The sequence below is a fragment of the Danio aesculapii genome, chromosome 18, assembly GCF_903798145.1.
Source record: "Danio aesculapii chromosome 18, fDanAes4.1, whole genome shotgun sequence".
NCBI lineage: Eukaryota > Metazoa > Chordata > Actinopteri > Cypriniformes > Danionidae > Danio > Danio aesculapii.
In genome coordinates, this window is record NC_079452.1 from 54,627,040 (window position 1) to 54,649,701 (window position 22,662).

The 22,662-nt window shown below is 35.4% G+C and overlaps 1 protein-coding gene across 1 annotated transcript in view; it reads left to right on the plus strand.

Moving 5' to 3' along the window:
- tspan18b (tetraspanin 18b) overlaps window positions 1-22,662 on the plus strand; it is a 72,818-nt gene that overhangs the window by 25,325 nt on the left and 24,831 nt on the right. The window contains exon 2 of the mRNA XM_056478672.1: window positions 10,409-10,485. Within this exon, the coding sequence (XP_056334647.1) occupies window positions 10,483-10,485 (3 nt within the window). The 5' untranslated portion in view covers window positions 10,409-10,482. The remainder of the gene's footprint in view (window positions 1-10,408; window positions 10,486-22,662) is intronic.

The following is a 22,662-nucleotide window of genomic DNA, read 5'->3' on the forward strand; positions in this document are numbered from 1 at the left end:
CTTTCATTGACTCTTTAAGTAGACCGTATTAGTCAACTATTTGAAGAGAATAGTGAATGTGTATATAGGGAAAATTTTGATTACAGCATGTGTGTAAGTTTTTATTTTTTAACATTATTTATTTTAAATGAATAAAAATGTCAGTAAAGACATTTTAATGTTATGTTAAATAAATTATAAATCAATTATCATAGTTTCTACTAAATATTAAAGAGCACTACATCTTTCATTATTGATTATATACATATTGTAAGTACCTAATTAACATATTATAATGATTTCTGTGAAATAAATCACCTCCTGCCATAAATCATAAAAAAACCCAAACATTTAAACATTAGTGTTATTGTAACTTTGTAATGTAACCCTATATTACTTTACATTATTCACAATTATGTAATTAAGTACTTTAAAATACTGTAAAATAAATGTAAATACTATCATTTAAATGTGAATATATATGAAGTTGGATTATTTTACTAGATCTTTAAATATCTTTAATTATTAAATAAATATAATTTATGGTGATTTTATATTGTTAGTTTGTTGCAAAAGTCAACGTGAATATCAATTTTAATACTGTACATTCATCGCTTTGTCATGCCCTACATGATTAAGAAACATTTACATTGCATTATACCTTATATACTGTATTATATATGCTTTTTGCAGTAAACAATGTAAATTACCCGGGGTCTTGTTCATAAAACTTTCTGTAAAAATCCTCCTAAATGTGATTGTAAAATGTCAAATATATATTGTAAATAATGAGTTTTATTTTGGATGCGATTAATCTTGATTAATTGTTTGACAGCACTAGTCAAGACATTAACATTAGGTTTTTGTTAATAGCAGTCTTTTGCAAAACTCAACAAGAATATTAGTTTCCAACGTGTGCATTGTGATGCTTTTATCGTGTTAGTTTTGATAGCCTCATTTAACTTTTTTTTATATCAAGTTAACAAGGGAAACCTTAAGCCGTGGTTTCATTTGAGATATTTGACAATTTTTTTTGACCATGTCTCACTCTCAGTCAGTAGTGCTGAACTGCCATGCTGTTTTTACCCTGGTGAATGGATTACACTGACAGTGGAGAATGTTTAGTGTTGACACAGCATGCAGTTTAGTTAGTCCTCCAAATCCCCTGCTGTTCCTGAGACCAAACAGCAAAAATCTGCTCATTTTTCAAACCAATTGCTTTGGGAATACGAACTAGTGAGAGGAAGGTCCCATGTTTGTGTTTGGGACTAAGTAGCTCTTCCTCTGGTTTTAATTAAGAACGAACTCAAGCGCTTCCTGTCCGATAGATTATGCTTTGAGTTTTTACGACAGGTTGTGTCAGCACAACTAAATAAACAACTAATCAACAAGAAAACGGTTAGCATGAGACTATTCTCACGGAGACAAACACTGCTGCTTTTTTAGTGTCAACATATATTTTAGGGACTTACAATGAAAGAAGGTGGAATAAAGGTGAAGTAGATGCAACTTTCAAGACTGCTGTGATGTTTGGCACGTCTTTTAATGAGGACTTGAAATTGACAACAGATGTAGACACACACTTAAGAAGCTTGTGTGATGCCGAGCTGAATAATTGTGGAGGAAAGTGATTCAAATGATTGGTTAGTTCATAACAAGCGGTAGTTCGCTAACAGAGCTGACTAAATATTGTCAGTTGTCAAAGGTGGTCTGCAGTAGATATCTGATGATTAAAGGTGGTAGACGATCAATAGTGGATTGTTTCTTGGCTGTCTTGATAACAAAGGACAACTGGTGAATCCCATCACAGTAAGTTTGCTTAGTTTCTATATTTGGTAGCTATAGATGATATTTACTGTAAAAATAATGCTTCTGGTAATATAGGATGAATTATTACAACAAATGACATATTGTTAATATACATATCTATTTGAATGAACAAAATCTGCATCGTATCGAAATGTATATATCAATAACCACTGTAATAAAACTCAAGTTCAAGAACAAGAAAAAGTTATTGCATATAATAATGTTAAAAAGTCTGTAGCATGAACTGGGAATGTTTTCACTGTACATTAGGATGCAGCTCTTAAACATAAAAATCATGTTGTGTAACAGTAAAATTTCACTAAACTATTAAACATTAAACCATTTATAATTGTTTTTGAGCTGGTATTGGTTTGAGTATGTACTAATTCTGAAAATTATATGAAATCTTTTGAATAATTCTATTATATTTGAATTCAAAACATTCATTCATTCATTTTCTTTTCAGCTTAGTCCCTTTATCAATCCAGGGTCGCCACAGCGGAATGAACCGCCAACTTATCCAGCACATGTTTCACGCAGCGGACGCCCTTCCAGCCGCAACCCATCTCTGGGAAACATCCATACACTACGGACAATTTAGCTTATCCAATTCACCTGTACCGCATGTCTTTGGACTTCGGGGGAAACCGGAGCACCCGGAGGAAACCCACAGGGAGAACATGCAAACTCCACACAGAAACACCAACTGACCGAGCCGAGGCTCGAACCAGCGACATTCTTGCTGTGAGGCGACAGCACTACCTACTGCGCCACTGCGTCGCCTAATATAGAAACAATTATTATAAATAATTTCTCTTTTTTTTTTTGTTTTACAATAATACAGATTTTATTGCATGAATGCAGACATGGTCTATAGGAGAGACTTTTCAAAAAAGTAATATTAATATTTTAAAAAATCTATATTGTTTTGACAAACTTTTGAGCAATTGTATAATTTGAATGTTGTGACAGTCCTTGACATTTCTATTCCATTAATGGGATAGTCCGCTAAAAAAAAATCCATATCATTTACTCATAATCCACATGTTTCAAACCAGTTTAAGAAAAAAAAAAATCAGCCACAGCCATTTGTTCCTATTATGAATGTCAGTGGCTGCTTTTTTCTTAACATTCTTCAGAACACTTGGTTTGTATCAAATATTTAGGACCAATTGAATGTGATTAATGGTGACATTTTTGGGGTGTACTATCCTTTTAAAGGCTGGTTTATACTTCTGTGTCGAGCAATCGCCGTGAACCGATGCCTTGCACATAGCTATGCATTTATACTTCTGTGCGCTGTTTTTGTTTCTTTACAATAAGACTTCTGAAGCGCTAGCTGACAGTAGGTTGTTATATTCCTCTGTGTCGAGTTTCTTCACGTGTGTTTTGTTTACCTTAATGTACAAGTAACTAAAACAACATTAATCATTAGGTAAACACAAAACATCTGGAGCTCCTTCATGGGACTCGACACTTCTAAACACTCCATCAGGCTCACGGTTTTCAGCACCACCCACACTCGACACAGCTACCAAGCCGACCAATCACAGAGCTTACGCTGTGCGTCTTTGCGATGTAGTTACATTTTTTGAGAGGTCCGTGGGCGCGCAAAGGCTGCACCAGACCATACGCGTGTGCTTGACGCAGAAGTATAAATCAGCCTTAAGACTTTAGTGAAACTTGTTGAACTTAACTATGCTATCTCATTGGTCCAAAATTTCATAGCCAAAACTTTAAATAATTTCTGTTTGGCTGTAATTATGTATCACATATTACGTATCAGTTTTTAAATCTATAACAATTCCTTCTGATCACAATCTTATTAAATGGTGAAGAAAATACTATGACTTTCATCATAATCAATATCATCAATAACTATCTCATAATCAACATGATCACATACAGTAGTATAAACAGTCTGCATGCTGCTAGCATAACCCTTTCTGAGGGAAAACAGCAGTTCATGGACCTCTTGGCTTGCATGCTAACAGCCTTTTTCGTGTCTAATTGGAGAATTCCACTCCCCCGCACCTTTAAGTCCTTTCGGCCCATTCCAACAGGTCTCTCTCTTTTTAATCGCCCGCCTTCAAAGGCTTGTTTTGATGCCCTGAACCTCGTCTTTTCCCTGGAGACGGAGGTCTGTTCGGCCTTGGGGCCTGGAAAAGGAGAAAGAGGTTTTAATGAAAGACAAGAACAGACTGCGTAGAGAAAACAGTGAGTAAGTGTGTAAAGAGCTGGTCATTATCACAGCACACTGAATGTTGTGCCAGAAGTTTAAGCACACAGCTCTCTCAATGCTCTGACAGCCTCCGTTTCCTCAAGGGATTGTGCTTTCCTCTCACAAACACCTGCCACGAGGTCTGAGGACACCTTGGAGAAGCGAAACCTGGCATGTTTCAATCAGATGCATTGATCAAGCACTGTAAAAAAATTATGTCTGAAGTGGTGAAATTTGTGCTGATCCGATAGCTGATTTTGTTTTATCAGTGTAATTCAGAGATGATATCGAGTGTCAGGGAGTATTTGAGGCTCAGTTCAGACATCTGTGAACAGTCACTGTAAAAAAGGCTGACAACATGAAGGATATAAGTTAACATATTAGTTTTTAGTTCAGTGAATTGAACATAAAACAATTAAGGTTTCCCAAAAAAACCTCAGGAATTGTGTTGTCTCAGCTTATTTTAAAGACGTAGTTTGAACAAACAGCAAATGTCATATTTTTGAGTGCTTGAATGAAGTATTAAAACGTTACACCTGTGCCCAGTCTTTGTTTATAAAGAAAATCTCTCAAAATTACTGAAGCTAAACCTTAAAAAGACCACAAAATCTCCTAAACCTGTTTGTTTCCTCTTATTTTTAATGATATGTGTGAAGTAAAATTAGTGGCTGACTTATAGAGTGTAAACGTGTTAAGGAAATATCATAAAGGCAGGAATATTGTTGTTATAGATTCACAAAGTTCTTTCATTGAATAATTCCACCTATTTGCAACAATGCTACCTAATTTCTGTTGTTTCTTAAATTCCGTTTCTATGTTTGAAAGCTGTGTATGGAAGAGCTTTTGTGCTGCTATTGGTCAATGTCAGAGATGTGACTGTCGTGCATGATCGCTGGAGAAAACAGTACGTTTGTTTAGGGTCACTGTCAAGCATCCCAAACATGTCAAATCATGCCTAAATTGTGCTGAAATCATCCAGTCTGGACATCGCTTAAGGTATATAGACAACATTTAGAAATTTAGTATAGTTTCAGAGGAATTTTTACTATTGGGGTTTTTAAAAGTCTTTGTTAATGTGTTACTATATCCATAGAAAAAAATCAGCTATGAGGTGAATCAAAATGTTGAATGTTTTGATTTGAAGCCCAAAAATGTTTATGAAAATCTAACAAAAGATGAAAGTTGCAAAACTACGAACTTCCTAAATGAGGGGAAAAACACAATCCTGAAGTACTGACTATACCTTAATCCAACTAAATAAATGAACATTGTGATTTAAATTTGCTGACAATTTTTATACTGTTGTAAAAGTTGTAACAACTCTTTTACTTTTATAATTGACTGCACTGTAAAAAGTGATAATTTACTTTACTTAAGAAGTGAGTAGACGCATTGTCTTAAAAGCAACAAGTTGATTTAAAAAAAAAAAGAAAATGAGTAAACGCATTGTAACATAGAACTTTGAAGTTGATTTAACTTTTTTGATTTAACAAATTTTTATAATTATTCAGAATTTTAAGTTAATGGGTTTACTCACTTTTTTTAAAGGCAACTAATCATTTTCATAGTGTATAAATTTTTTTCTGAGAAATAATTTTAAAGATTATTATGTTATTTTATGTTTTTTTTCACCCTAATTCACAAATCTCCAAGCTTAAAAGTGTGCCTAAAATGTCTTCAAGCTCAACTATATATTCAGTCAGTATTATTGCATATTCACTGTTTGTTCAGTATTACTTTCTTGAAATATTTGGCACTGTAACATCTGGATGGAGAAAAACTGACCACAAAGTCAGCATACAGATTTAATTTCTGTGGCAAATAACATACACTACTGTTTAAAATTTCTGAGGTCAGTTCAATAATTTTTTAAATAATGTTTATTCAGCCAGGGGCGATGTGGTGCAGTAGGTAGTGCTGTCGCCTTACAGCAAGAAGGTCGCTGGTTCGAGCCTCAGCTGGGTCAGTTGCCATTTGTGTGTGGAGTTTGCATGTTCTCCCCATATTCGAAAAGAAAATGAATAAATGAATGAATGTTTATTCAGCCGGGTTGTGGGTGAAATGTTGGTCTCTGCATCAAATTAAATCCACAAAAGTTATATATATATAACTTTTGATGAAGATGAATGCAAATCTTTTCTGAAAATAACTTAAAATAAAATAAAATAATGTGAGATTATGTTTTATGTATTAATGTGAAAAAAATCTTATCTGGATTTTTATTTAAAATAATATTTTTGTGTTTTTAGTTATTTAAAATAAAACTTAAAGGTTTAAAAGAATGAAAAATGCATGAGAAAATACACCATTTAAAGCTAATGACATTTTTTATGTTTAAAACTCCTTTTCATTTTTGACTCTTGTATTAAATTGATTAAAAGTGACAAAAATTATAATGTTACAAAAATGTGTATTAAAAATAAATTCAGTTCTTTGGAAGTTTCAAATCATCATTGATAATAACTGATTAAAATTTAATATTGAGCACAAAATCTGAATATTCTAATGATTTCTGAAGGAGCATGTGACACTGAAGACTTGATTTCTAATCAGAAAATTCAACTTTGATTTAAAGAAATTGCTGAATGAATAAATACTATTTTATTATTAATCCAATTTTTGATTTTGTTGAGCTGAACAGACTTGAATGTGAGAAAAATTAGCATTTCCTCCAATAACTAGACAGTTGGCAGTCCTGAATCACATCCTTCCAGAGGCACAGACGTCCTGTAGGATGTGTCACTCATGTGCATATGAATATGATGTCATGATCATAAACAGAGAGGGGAAGAAGTAGGGCAGTGAGACTGCATAATGACAAATAACAACAAGCACATCCTTTATTACCCAGTCCTCTATAGCATTCTATTAGCATTGAACTTTAAGCTGTCCTGCATTGTTTAGATGCACTGCAGACTGAAGAGGGACCTTTAGTTTGGAGGCAGATAAACATAATGCCGATGCCCTTCGAGATCTATTGTTTAAACCCCTTGTTGATTCTAGATAGAGGAAACAATGTTTGCATGTGTAGAGAACTCAATTAAAGAGCTTTAGACTTTAAAATACAAATCAATTTAGCAGGGAAAGACCCATTGGTGGACACTGTGGTCGATCTTAAATGCCATTGAATGCCATTGATTTGAGAGTCAAAGAGGTTTGTTTAAAGGAAGACTCTGGAGTACATGCAAATCAGACGTGTTGTTTTTTAAGTTGTCATTCATTTTGTTTTTCAATTGATATATGGAAAAACACATTGCACACCATTTCCAACAAAAAGAAACACCATTTGGAAAACACATTGTAAAAAAAGTCAAATGTGTATATATAATAGATCAATTCTGCACAACTTGTCTTTTTCCTTTGAATTCTGAAGAGGAAAAGGAAAAATGGTGAGATTATTTCTCAAACTAGCAATATTTAAAGTAACATTTCTGAGAAATTGTGAAATAATTCTCAGAACTGTGAGATAAAAAGTAACATTTAACATTGTATCTATAATTATCAATGCTTCAACTTCAGAACTGTGATACTGGATCCTTAGATGAACCCATATACAAATCTGATCTATGAAAATTTTAGCAAATTACATAAGACACACAAGATCGTATTTGTATTATAAAATATTATAAAATGCATCCAATATATAGCCCTGTATATACGTTTCTGGAGATCGCAAATTATGTAGTGAGAAGTACGTATCTGCATTTTGTCTTTAAAATGAGCGATACGGGGCAGGACGATGCCATTCTTTTTCACGCTTACAAGCTGACCGTTTACCTCTGGACAGTATGGACGGCTTTCCCGCCATTTCCAGTTTGTCCAGTTAGCTTGCCATGTATGTTATTGGACTAGAGACACACAGAGGAGTTGACCAAAACGATGGGGTTAGAGTCCGGTGAAGAACTGTTAAGAAAGGTGAAGAAAGCAGGTAACACAAAAACAAAAGCAAAACAAAAGCCAAAAAATAAAATAAACAACTAAATAACAGGGTGAGAATGTGGTCAAATCTGAAACACAGTGGCCTCTGATGGATTTGCAAAAACAAAAACTGCAAAAAAAATGTAGCTCATGGGACTTATTGGGCGGTTTCCAGAATTGTGTATAGAGAAACATTTTCAGAATGAGCCTGAACATGTCATATATGCAACATATATTTCAAAATATAGTAAAATATTTGTTTACATTTTTTCTTCAACCATTAGAATTACAAATTTGTGCATATATGTTCAAATATATTAAATATAAATATATATATATTCATAATTATATGGCCAAATATAAATTTGTATATATATATATATATATATATATATATATATATATATATATATATATATATATATATATATATATATATATATATATATATATATATATATATATATATTAAAATGTCCGCATTAATAATTCTTTTGAAAGATATTTTTTTTTGTTTATGTCTTTACTGACTTTTACCTGCTGAAACATTTTGTTTTGGACTGCATAAATGCCTTTTTTCTTTGCATTCCAGGATCATGGGTATTCTCACTGGAAATCACTTCAGTAATCTCAGAGCTCAGTGCGAGTCTGTTTTGAAAGGTGTATTTGGTGAAATAATTTTCTATAGGACATTATAAAGGGGATTTTTATTTCCCAGACTTGGACTGTTGCACTGTTTTTGTGGCTTTACTTTTTTCCTGTGGGCTGCTATCGAAACCAAGCAATAATGATTTTCCTTTACCACAATACTTGTTGTATAACCTAATAATATTCTGAACATAGATTGTCTTTTTAGAAAAAAACTGTCTACCAGGCCATGCGTTTTCTTGATTTAAAACACAAACATCTGGACTTTTATTACTCCTCTTTTTGTGTCATTCCTCTTGCTACATTCATCTATTCTTATTCAGGAAAAGTCTCCTGCAGCTTCACAAAGCTAACAGTGCTATCATGCAGAATGCTTTTGTGGCTTTGCCATGAACATCACCACTTTAATTGGCTAGTATAGCAGATATTGTAACTGCTAGACTCTTGTGGCAAAACAATGTGAATAGCAGAAAGTTAAAGCATTTAAGCTTGTTAGCTGCACACGGTTGGCGATCGTCTCCGACAGCGAGAATCCGCTACAGGTAATTAGCCTGGAATGCTGTTTCTAATAAATTATTCATGACCTCCGACACTAATCAAGATTAGTAGCACCGAGCATAACAGGCCAAATGCAATCAGTTTGGCGTTGAACAATAAAGAGCAATTAACCAAGCAACAAATCTGATAAGTAAAGGCAGCCATTAATATTTCACCTGCTTCAGTCGTGGGTTTAGTTTGATTAAAACTGTTGTGATTCTCATACTATGGCAAGCCAATTTAGCATTCAATTTACATAATCTTCTTGTAGCTTTTTCATGCTACTAGTTCTTGTTTTAGTTTTTTCTGATGCTGTTATCTTTTCCATTAAATGCTAGTGCTTTTAAAGCCACTAGTTCTTATTCATAATTTAATAGATGTGATGTTTTAAAAAAGTACTAGGTACAGAAGCCCCCATAAAGTGAGCCATACCAAACCAAACCAAACCAGTGGAAAAGTACCTAAATAAGTACTAGTACTGAATAAGTATCTTAGTACCTAATAAATACTAGTATCCAATGCATATGTACTAATATAAAAAAAAGTAGTAGTATTGGTGTGGCACCTCACAGTAAGAAGGTCGCTGGTTCGAGTCCCAGCTGGCCCACTTGATATTTCTTTGTGGAGTTTGCATATTCTCCCTGTGTTGGTGTGGGTTTCCTCTAGGTGCTCCAAAGACACGCGCTATAGATTAATTGAATAAACTAAAAATGGCCGTAGTGTGTGTGTGTGTGTGTGTGTGTTTGGTGTGTGTGTGGGAATGGCGTGTCTATGCCGGTTTCCCAATACTGTGTTGCAGTTGGAGGTCATCCGCTACGTAAAACAAATGTCGGAATTCATTCATTCTGCTGTGGCAACCTCTGAAATAGAGACTAAGCCGAAGGAAAATGAATGAACGAATAAAGGAGTAGTAGTATCTAATAAATAAGTATTATCTTTTACAAAAGATTGAGTACCTAAAAATAAACAAATGGCTTGCCATACTCAGTCTGTCCCAGTTCATTTCTTTACTGCGAGCTGCAAAGTGAAAAATTCACGCTCATGCTGTTTCAGACTAGTGCACCACAGGGAATGTCATCAATAATGAATCCTCAGTCTCGTCGCACTCCAAGAGTCGTACTTTACTGTACTACCTGCCCTGTGCCATGCTTTTCTCTGAGCCTTCAGTGTGGAGGAGGACTGTTTTTCCTCCATCTTGCATGTGTTGTTGTGTTTTTGTGAATTCGAGTTTGCCTAGCTGTATGTTTGGTACATTTAAATATGTGCCATGACCTCTGGTTGTGTTTCTTTTCACAGCTAATAAGAGCAGACGGAAGCAGAGAGCAGAGCCGCATCTTTTGACCTCAATCCTGAACTACATCAAAGAACTCATGGTAGGAGCTTCTGATTATTAGCATAAACAGAGCATCTGTGTGTTCTTAAAGGAATAGTTATGCAAAAAATGAACACCGTTGTATATTTAACCCCATTTTATTCTAATTTTGGACCTGAATGGTTTACTTTTTGGCTAAAAGATTGTTCATCAATGTCATATTTTTATTATGTGGAGAACATTGTAAATAACTGTTTGCAAGTGACTAGCAAATGTATTCTGCAATCATTCCAATGCTCTGTTTTTGAATCGTGTTTTTATTTGATGAAAACATTTCCAATTCTTTGCAGCTTTTCATTCTTCATTCTCTATATTCAAAATTGGTTGTCATGTTCAGCTGTCACACAGTGGCATTCGGTGTCAAAGACATCAAATCTTTTTTTTTTTTATCTGAATGCAAATTCACACAGCCTCAAACAGATGAAGGAATGGCAACATAACTTCAGAAGACTCTTATGAGGGTCAAACAATGAAATGAGTTCAAGGAAAAATGAAAACCCAATCATGTTCGTTCATTTTGTTCAAAATTCTGTTTTAAACCTGTAAACATGTTGTGTAAATAGAGTAGCTGCCTTTCTTCACCAAGGTTATTTGCATTTAGTCTGCCCACTATCACTCAGATATTTTATTTTTAGTACATAAGGATTATTAATTCAATTTGTTTCACTTTATTCTTGCATTGCACAATTTTTTTTTCAGTGCAAATTTCAGCAAAAATTGAATGGGCAAAAAGATCCATTGTGAATATTGTAGAACAAGACTGTAACAGTGCTTTTGAAGGGATAATTCACCCAAAAATGAACATGTACTCACTTTTTTCTTACCCTAAATTGGTTCCAAACATTTAGCAAACTTCAGCTTTCTTCAATGTATCCCTTTAACAAGGAGCATTGTTTTATAAGTATAAAGTAAATTCGTCTAATTCTAGCTGAGAAGTAGTAGTCATTTTGAACTATTTCGAAATATTTTAAAGTCATATAACAGTCAACATAACATGTTGAAATAATTGCCAGATATAATAAACCCCACCTACTTTGATTTGATTGGCATCACTTTGACACTGTTGTGCACTGTTAGACTCCTCAGAACAGCCTAATATTTTAACACAATTTTTAATTCCTCTAGTTATCATTCTAACAACAAACTTATTTTACTATTTAAACTATTATTTGACGATATATATATATATATATATATATATATATATATATAAATAATTTTCCAATTTATTGTAGCCCTAATACTTCGTGCTGTTAATCTGTAACACAATAGCGTTTGGTGCCAAGGACATCAAATCTTTTTTATTCATTTATTTTTATCTGAATGTAAATTAAGATAGGGATTTGAACAATAAACTCCACCTTCTTTGATTTGATCTCGATCATTTTGACATTTGATATTGAACAACTTTCCCAGTACCGGGTTACAGCTGGAAGGGCATCTGCTGTGTAAAACATGTGCTGGATAAGCGGTTCATTCCACTGTGACGACCCCTGATGAATAAAGGGAATAAGCTGAAGGAAAATAAATGAATGATTATTGAACCACCTCAAATTTTTAAACCTTTTTATCATTCTAGCAACCAATGATTAGCAGTGATTTATAAGTGCAGTTTAGCTATTTCAAATTGAGCAGGAATATGTTTTGCTGGTTAAGACACATCAGCTTTTTGTTGGTCATTGCAGCAAATCAAATGCTAGTTTGAATCTGTTGCAATATCTGTGTTTGGAAAACTTTTTCATGCAAACCTTCCCCTTAAAAAAACAAAAAATTAAATAGTATATTAATGGAAAAGGGCGGCACGGTGGCTAAGTGGTTAGCACTGTCGCCTCACAGCAACAAGGTCACTGATTCGAGTCCAAGCTGGGCCGGTTGGCATTTCTGTGTGGAGTTTGCATGTTCTCCCCCTGTTTGTGTGAGTTTCCTCCGGATGCTTTGGTTTCCCCAAAGTCTAAAGTTGTGGTATAGGCGAATTGAACAAACTTTCTTGGCTGTAGTGTATACGTGTACATGTGTACATTTACATTTAGTCATTTAGCAGACGCTTTTATCCAAAGCGACTTACAAATGAGGACAAGGAAGCAATTTACACAACTATAAGAGCAGCAGTGAGCAAGTGCTATAGACAAGTTTCAGGTGTGTAAAGTCTAAGAAGCAAAGCATTAGTAAAGTTTTTTTTTTTTGAGAGAGAGAGTACAGTTAGTGGTATAGCCAGAGAGGCAGTTAAGATTAGGAAGGAAAGTGGAGACTAAACAGTTGAGTTTTTAGTCGTTTCTTGAAGACAGCAAGTGACTGTCGTTCTGATGCAGTTAGGGAGTTCATTCCACCAACTGGGCAGATGTGTACGTGTACATGTGTACACGTATGTATGGGTGTTTCCCAATACTGGGTTGCGGCTGGAAGGGCATCCGCTGCGTAAAACATATGCTGGAATAGTTGGCACTTCATTCCGCTTTGGTGACCTCTGAAATAGAGACTAAGCTGAAGGAAAATGAATGAATAAATATATTAACAAATAGTTCTGTAAACATTGTAAACAACTAAAAGCCATTTATTTATTTATTTATTTATTTATTTATTTATTTATTTATTTATTCCAAAGGTCTGTGTTAAAGCTGAAGTTTAGATTTTTATTCTCTGCAGCTCTTAGACTCAATTCATCATTCCGTATATTTAAAACATGTTCATGTTCATCTACAAAACAATGCTATATTGTGTCACCTTTTTTAATCTGAACGCAAATCCAGCTGTTTCTGACAACATTGACTTCAAAGGACTCAATAACTTTTGTTGTGCTGCCTTTATATTGTTCTCCAGAGTTTAACAGTCATTACAAAAAGATGTGAGTAACATGTCTTTGGGATTACATTCATGTTCCTTTTTACTTTACCTCCAAATGTAATTTTTGTTAGTGTATTCTGCACTCGCTTCGCAACTATGATAATCAAAATCAATAACCCTTGCATTTTACCATGTGTAGATGAGATTTGCTCAACTGAGGGCAGAGATTTTGTTATACATATTAATTGCTTTGTAAATGCATCAGTCAATAGCGCATTAATCCAGTCTCTGCACATGTAAGTCGTTTTCACTTCTTTTGCACAGTGCACTTCTACGCTGCAGCATAGTAGATAGCTCCATTAAAAAAAGAAAAGCTACGCAAAAATGGACTGAGTGGAAATGCAGTGAAATCATCTTGTTGACAGCGTTGTTTGGCTGGCGGAGAGCTGTTGGTGCACAAAGCCTTTGTGACACTGTCAACAGCAGGGAGGTGATTGTCTTATACTGAAGCAGCATCTATTATTTCTTTCTGTCATGGCTGGGAGCCGGTCTTGTGGGGAACTGATTTGCATTAAAACTCAGTGCATTAAAATTCCACACACATAGCAGCAATACACATACGTGGGGCTGGAAGTGAAAGGTCTCGCTGACAGAGATGCATCAAGCGCTTCGGTTAAGATGACCCTCAAATGCCAAATAAGCAAACTGCTATGCTGATGAAGAGTTGCGGTTTGACTTTTATTTCTGCCCTTTGTGCCTCTTCGAAAGTAACTGTAGAAATGGAAATGAAAATCAGTTTTCCGGTGGAAGCTGTCATTTGTAGATGCAGCAGACGCAGTTTCTAAAGCTGAACTGATGGTGCTTTATAACAGATGGTAACTCTCCATAATAATCATTTCCACGACATCCATCTATTGCGCTGCTTATTGGAGATTGAAGCTCTCAAGCGGCCACTTTAAACACTGAGTCTGATGCTGTGTAATGATGTCTGTAATTTCTGATTTTTCACATCAATATTTTCACATTAATCATGGGGGACTCGTACAGCCTGCGTTTCTGACTGATGGAGCTCGAAACACATTTTAATGTTCATTTCTAGTTCATTTATGATTTTCTGAGACCCATGTTGGATGAAAAGCAAGAGGAACTTGGAGTGATGACGCCTCATTAAAAACAATGTGCAGCTGCTAAATATATTGTAACATTTAAAAATGAATTTCACATCTATAATGCATCATTCTATTTTCTAATCATGAAAGGAAATGGAAACGTTTGCTACTATAGACGCTGAAAATCATGTGTCCTACTTTTTGGGTAAGCTGAACTGCTTTCTGAGTCCTGGGACTATAAACCCATAAATTTCTACTGTATATATGCCACATTTGACTTTGTTAGAAATGTTAATGTGTATGCCACCTTAAAACAGCCAACATGGCAAAATCAGTCAAAATCTGTGATGTTTTTTGAAGATGCTCCAACATTGCACATTCTTTGGTTGTGAAAAGCGTACAGATGAATAACTAGGATAGCTAGTGTCTTAAAGGGCACATAGTTTACCTCTTTTTTATGATTTAATATTAATATTATGGTTCTTCTGAGTGTGCCAGTTTAGGTTCAGTTTAAAACACAATTCAGATTTGTTTATTATAATGTGTTAAAAAGTGTCATGTTGGGGGCGTGTCCACAGTTCGCTGATTTAGGGGTGTGTTGCTTCACATGTAAATTAGTTTCGGCTTCCCGCCCAATGTAACAAGGGGGCGGGGCCATGAGCTCACCCGCTCTGTGTTTGAGGTGCAGGAGTGAGAGGATCCGCATTCAGTCATACATGTACGACTCGGACACAGACCAAGCAAAGAGTACAAAATCATATGTGTCTTTGTACAGTTTTACAGCCAACTTTGTGCTAGTTTCAAGTACCGAGCTTGTACACAGAAACTAATAACCACGCACACTGAATTAACTTTGACTGAGGCACCGGATGCGCCACTCGAAGCCCCGACACAGCACACCAGACACTCTCTGTGGCACGGCAGAAACATGAAGTGTCCCGAATCGTCGTGCCACGCATTTTTTAATTCTAAACATAGGTTTCTATCAGGGTACACACAACGGCGCTTCAAGTCTGCAGCGGTCCGCGGCGCCCAGCCGTCAACTTGAGTGTACCCTGATAGAAACCTATGTTTAGAATTCTAAAACGCATGCTAGTTAAGATCACAGGGAGCTTCTGGGATCGCGAGAAATGCAAACGGCTGAACTATAAGGTAGACTCAATGAGAAGTACTCATGTTTGCAAACCTACCTAAAGATACAACCAATAATTCCGATTAGAGCGATAATGTGGAGAATATTGATCTTGTGTTGAGCCCAATAAGCTTTGCATCTAAAAATAGAGCTAGGGTGTTCCTTAAGTGATATCGCTTCGACTCACGCTGAAAATGGCGGACGTGAATCAACAAACTGAGGATATGATGACGCGCCTGTCAATCAATATTGGTGGGCAGGGGGACCGCACTCCTACGTAAAGTTGCGGTCGGTTTGAAAACCGCTCCAGTTGGTCCACCATTTTTTATGTTGTTAAATTGAAAAAAAAAGCACTGGGTGTGCTTATATCACCCCAATATGATGGTCTATACACCATACATGCACATATGTCTGTCCAAACAGCTTGAAAAGTAGATTTTTTACCATAGGTGCCCTTTAATATGTGTTTCTAAACTCAATATTACAGTTTTTTTGTACATTTTGATAACGTTTTAAGAAATGGACCACATATAAATTTTATGGATGCAACAAATGAATATTTTTGGTCAAAACCGAAAACTAGGGCTGCACGATTCTGGCTAAAGTGAGAATAATACAAATTTTTTTGCTTGAAATCAAGATCTCGATTTTCCTATGATTCTGTAGATGTAAAATATAGGTTAATGAGTAGGCTATCATTAGGCCTAATATTATGGTAAAACAACACTATGTGTAGGTCTACTTTTGGTTAAAATTCTAGATTTTTTATAGGCTTGAAATGGTGGACTTGAAAAGACTTTAAATATGTCCTGTTTGTTAATTCACAGTAAAGTGATGACATCAGAATATAACTATTCATAATTCTAAAGATGAATTATTATGTTTGAGACATATGCTTGTCATCTGTCATTGACAACATTATTAGACCATTTTTTTCACTGGTAAAATCAGACATTTGTCATTATCAGATTCCTTCTTGCATTATATTCAACATTATATAGGCTAGTGTAGTTATACTGACCCAGTAGACATTTATTTTCATGCACAACACTTTGTGTTTGTTATGAAAGAAAAAACATATCAAATGCTTGCCGTAATCATAACTGTAAAATGCGTTATGTTCATTTAAATGATGTGCACGCTTTCACTGCCAAATGCGCTAGTCATGGCTGCCACTAAAAAAACATACATGTAAATCATACTTCCCGTGGGCTCCCAAATGATCACCCGGTGCAACAAACTTGTTATTTATGTTATTTACAACTTTATTAGCTGTTATTCACAGCCAATGCAGGTTCTGTTCACTAAAACAGACATCATTGGCGGGTACACACATGTCCTCTTGGTTGTAAACAAACAGTGCGTCAGCTCACAGGGGATTTCGCAGCCACAAATATGTCATTACATTAAGACAGAAATGCCATTTTGGATGAATTATACATTATAAATACATTATGTGACACTTTTAACAACATTTTAACTTTTAATGTCCATTTTGCTGAACGTAGGCTATGTAAACAATTTAAAGATTTGTCTGTCTGCCTTTTTAATAATTGGCTGAATCAGAAAAAAAGCTGAATTAAGATCGTGTGATGATCTTTTTTGGATTATTTGTGCAGCCCTTCTCTAAATGCACTTGAAATAAAGCTGAAAAAAAAACTGAAAATGCTTTTCTGTCCGAGTCATCCATGTCTGTCTTTTTTTTCACACGACCTCTGTAAAAATTCCAGAGCAAATTAACTACTGTTTTTCAACAAACTCTGCAGTCCTATGAGAAATCTAATCCCTATCCAAATCCATGCATGAAGCTACAAAAGAAAATTGTAACTCAAACATCGTTTGGAAAACTAGTCCTATTCAAATAGGGCTTTAGATTTGGTGTTAATTTACTAAAATAACCTTGGTGTGAACACACCTTTAGTCAGTTAAATAATCAAAAGGAAAATGAAATGAGGGTCAACATCGGGCCGCATCTTCTTAGCCCACAATGCTTAGATGAGATAAGTGGATTAAAAGCTGAACAAGACATTTTTACCATTTTTGTCGTATAATGAGAGCAACCCTGGAGATTCAGTAAGAATTTCCTATTTAGGACATCTTTCAACATTACAAAAATGAACAGTCTGTTCTGTGAGCTCTTTGTCACCAGAAAAGCACATGATTTGAGTTAATATGTTTATTGTGGCACAAATGCTTCAAAAATGTAATGCTGCTTGAAGGAATGCGTCTTCCCAATTGAGTAATCGTACATAATGCCAGTTAAGACTAAATTTGCTGGTATTTTCTAATAACTATATCACTGTCATCTTCTGTCTACATTTATGTTCATGACTGTCATCACCAAACATATGCGCTAAGGGACTATTTCAACACGGAGCGTCAACAAATGTCATATTTCATGGAAGAGTAGAGGTCCTCGTCCAGATGGCATGTTTGACAGGCCTGTGAGTGATCACTCATTAGACAAACGCTGGTCCAAGCTGTGCTCCATCTGCAGAAGGCTTATGCTTTCTGTGTTTGTTCTGACAGGAACTGGTGTTAAGTGGGTACACCAGACACCCGTCTACAAACAAAGAGCTATCCACCTATCCCAACCCCCACCGTTTTAGCTGTGGAATTCATCGTAGCATGGTTTAATACTTCCCTGTTTGAAGTCAAACTTTTTTTGCTTTGTGGCTCCATATTTATGCATTTTTTTAGCTTCTTGGCAAAAATACACATTTTTCCTGCTTCCAACATCAGCCAAGATGCAAGACGTAAACTTCAGAGCTGGAGGGTGAAGGAGCTTTTACGTTTGTGTGATGTTTGGAAAGACAGGAGAAGATATTTGCCTTGTAGGAAAGCATGTGGACTTTTGATTATTTTGTGTTGACATACCAAACATGGTGTTCGTGGTCAAATTGTCTGTTTGTGTTTCTGCCTTCACATAACAATTCAGCCCTAATAACAATCTCACTCACAAGGCCAGGTCAGCTTGACCACAAGTGTTTGTGGGAAATAAACTAATCTACACGGGAACCAGTTCACACTGACAGTGATTTTAAAAGCTGGAAGTCACCATGTCTGTGCTGATGGTTGGTGGTAGCTGTGTGTAATTGGATTTTGTTTGGGTGGCAAATCAATAACTATGCTAAATGAGACAGATTTCCATCCTTACATGAAGTGAATCTTTTAAAACAACAACAACCCAATATATACTGTATTTCTAGACTACAGAGGAAAACAAGCTATAAGAAGCAAGTCTAATTAGTTCATTGGTTTTTATGTATCAAAAAGCAATACTTCACAAAAAAATGTTATTGGAATTACAATTAAATTATATACACGAGTGAACAAAGTACAAATAAAATAACTGAATCAATTCATGACTTCAGTTGACTGAATAACTTTTAGTGCCAAAAGCTATAGTATCTGTACTGCATTATGCCTAATTCACGCTAACAGCGACTATGCAGATGCCTGTCGCTCTGGTTGGCGATTTAAAACCGATTTAGTGGGCGTTCCCACCTGGAGGTTGCTTAGGTAACACTTAATATTCACAGAGAGCGAATGAGTTTATGTGCCACTGACAGTAAACATTGTTCAGAGAAAACACTACATATATAAATGGAATCAGTAAATACAATGCTACAAAGATGATCGAGAAAAATAAAAGTTATCTGTCATTGCTATTTAAGTGCTGCAAATGCAGGTCTGTGTAGGTCTACAGCATGGAGAACACAACCGGCCTCTGCAGTAGCTGAGACAGGTTCACGTGAGCTCTTCTGATGCTCCTACTGTATTAGCTGTCGCTCTTCATTTGCATAAATTTTAAGGATTCTCAACTTTGTCACATCTAGTAACAAATGGCCTGGAAACACCTGACGATCCACTGTATTTGCTTAATAGAATCATTGATGAAATGTGATCAAATTTTAATGCAATGCCACAATTGACATGCTCTTTCATTTTCAAAACTCATTTTAAAGGTCCAGTGAAATTAAAATATAATTTTTAGATGGAAGTTTGTATCAGTAATGTTAGTTTTAAGGATATCTATAAGCTGGTGTGCATGGTTTATGTAAAGCTTGTAGTTTGTCACCTCTGCCTAAATGGATCAAAGGCTTAATTCATGTCACCTCATACTTTACTTCAGTTTCTCATCAAATCTTGACCAATCAAATGCTCTCTAGTATCTGACATGCCCCGACATGCCCTTGATCTCTTACTGACAGAATTGTGATATAACAAAATGCTATTGGCTGTTTTTTTTTTTAAAGAGAAGGAGTTACACTATGTCAAACCTGCTCATGTGCTTCAAACATAGGTCAAACATCAGACGAAAAATGCACATGTCATTTAACTGCAAACTTCATAATTTAAAAATGATCTTGAGTTTGATGGATTTGCCCAAAGGGCATTTCTGACCCTGCTGTGGTAGCAAATATGGTGTGTCTATAGCCTGTTAATGAAGAAAAAGATCCATTGTAATGTTGTTTTAGTTGTGGAAAGTGTTGTTTTTTTCCATTTTATCTGAGGTTTTAAGATTCAGATTTATGGTAAGCATTCCCTAAATAGTAATTCATTCACTTTTGGATGGTCATTGCTCAGCGTAAATCAGATTCTTATGCATGTGTGGGATGTTTTTGATTTACCAAGCAAATGATTGTGCAACCTCTCTTTCAAGACCAAAAATATGACGTTATCCTTAAAGGGTAACACATGTAAGAACATAAAATAATCTGCTTTAAAAGTGGAAGATTTAATCATGTCAATAATTGCTAAGAAAGTGCTAGCTAAACGACAAATTATACAGTACAAGTGACTTAAATACTAAGTTAATAAAAATTGGGAAAGTCCCATATCATGGGAAATCCCTATTGTGCTCATGAATTAGTGTTGATGTGATCATACTCACTGTGGCATGAGGAATCCGCACTGCTGAAAGAAGCTCTCAAGACAAAAGAGAAAGACTTTAACTGATCAATGTGTTATTGATCTCTCAAAGCTAATGATCTTCTCCATCTTGAATTGATATCTTTACCAGTGCAGCAGATACAAGTAAATGGATTGCAGAAAGCTTGTTGTATTTCTCAATACAAAGATTTTTTTATCGCTTAGTGTTTCGCTGAAGTTATTGGGTTTTGCATTGACCTCATTCAGCATTTGAGTAGTAATTTCATTATATTGACTAGCTAGGCAGTCATAACTCATACACGAAGTTGCTGCATGGCAATTTTCTATAGATTTTCTCTTTCCTTTTTTTTAACTTGACCAGCTCTGACAATTTTCCAAGTCCACTGGGTTTCTGTCCTCAGTGAATGCAGCTTTCATTGACCTACTGACAAAGATAAAGTGGCCTCATTCATCTGAAACCTGCACCTGCATCGTAACAATGATCTCTGTAATGAACTTCATTTCTCATTACAGTACATTTCAGAAAGCTTATTACACCCAATTTCATATAAAATGTTGAATAAACAGAACATTTGTAAAAGTAGTTCACTGGAATACTAATGATTACTGTTATACACAGTCTTGAATCAGTCCAATACCTCTGGGAATTTTTTTATAACATTTTTTAACTCCACTGGTTGATTTTGCACATTTCAGGTGCCATGTACACTAGTGTTTGTTTTACATGTTATGTTATGGTTTCGACTAGCGTCCACACTACTCCAGCATCTTTGACCTGCGAAAACTAAGTGTTTTGAAAATGCTAAAGACCCAGTTTTAGTTTGTAAATGCTAGTGTTCTGTTTCTGTATTAATGAATTAAAATTCAATTCAAATTTAAAAAATTCTTTTATTAATTTTTATTTTTTTATTTTTTTCATTTTAAACAATTCCCTGTCTGGCTGGTCTTCTGAACTATAGTGTATTTTTCCCTTATTGGTCGATCACCATTAAGGCTGGGATACACACAAGTCAAAGGTCTGCTGTTTGGGCTTTGTCGAGCTGTTGGTCAATGTTGGTTCAGGTATGTTCCACACGTCAGCTCTTTTTGGGTAAACGTCAGAGCTTGTTTGCCCGATTTAGCATGTTGAAGTGCCATCGGCTGAAGAGAGCGCTCCGACTGGTTATTCTGCAACAAATCAGAGCACATGAACAAAAACTGAAGTGATGTAGCAAGTAAACAAAGTCAAGAGGCAAAGGAACATAAAAGTGGGCTGTTTTAAAATATTTGCAAATAATATGGATTATTAGGTGTGAATCCCTTCATGGTGAGTGACGAGTATGTATTATGAAAATGATACTAAAGGCTGCTCTGTTTACTCTTTGCATGTGAGTGTAAATTCTGGTTTCCTTTTGTAGAATGAAAAAACACTTCCACAGACTACTGCCACCATTGGGTATGGAATGATAAATCCTCTCATGCAGGTGCAATTAGGTGCAATGAATCAGTTGGTTGGAGTCTGTTTATTGAGTCGAAAGCCCACACCAGGCAACGGCACATTTGGTTTTCAAATGGCGCTAGTTGTTTGGCATCAGCTTGGTTTGTCCCAGCCTTTAGACAACCAGTAGAAGGCAGGTATGGTTGTAGCAAAATATGTGCATACCCAATGAATGATGGTCATGTATCATGATTTTTATGGGTAAAAATGTGGACAAAGATGTTTTTTTTTATGAATACAGTAAAAAAATTAGGATTTTCATTCTAAAATGCTGTCTTAAAAATGCACTAGTGTTAGCACACCCTCAGACAGACTTTCAGTCTTTAAAGGCCCTGTTTCTATTGAGTAGTATGGTACGGTATAGGTCGGTACAGGTCACCTTTATCAGGCTTGCGTTTCCACTGCTAAAAGGGTACCAATAAAACTCTTTTGGTGGGCGTGGTGTACGGCAGAAAGTTTCAATCAATGTCATTCTTGCTCGAGAAAATGTCAAAGTAAAGCAGTATGGGTCGTTCATATATCATATGAGAAGCACTCACAAAACAGATGCTTTATACACATAAATACTGTATAAATGTTCATTACTAACCTTTTTGTGAACATGATTTGATTATAACTGCAGATCACATGTAACCACTGTTAGAGAGTAATTCCATCATCCCGAGTTCATAATAGTCCAAAAGGTGATGACAATCGTTAAATATGACAGTTTGTTCGTGTTTTAGGTCGCTGTTCATGTTTTAGGTTGCATGTTTTAGGTTTGTTTGAGCTCGGGTCGACCAT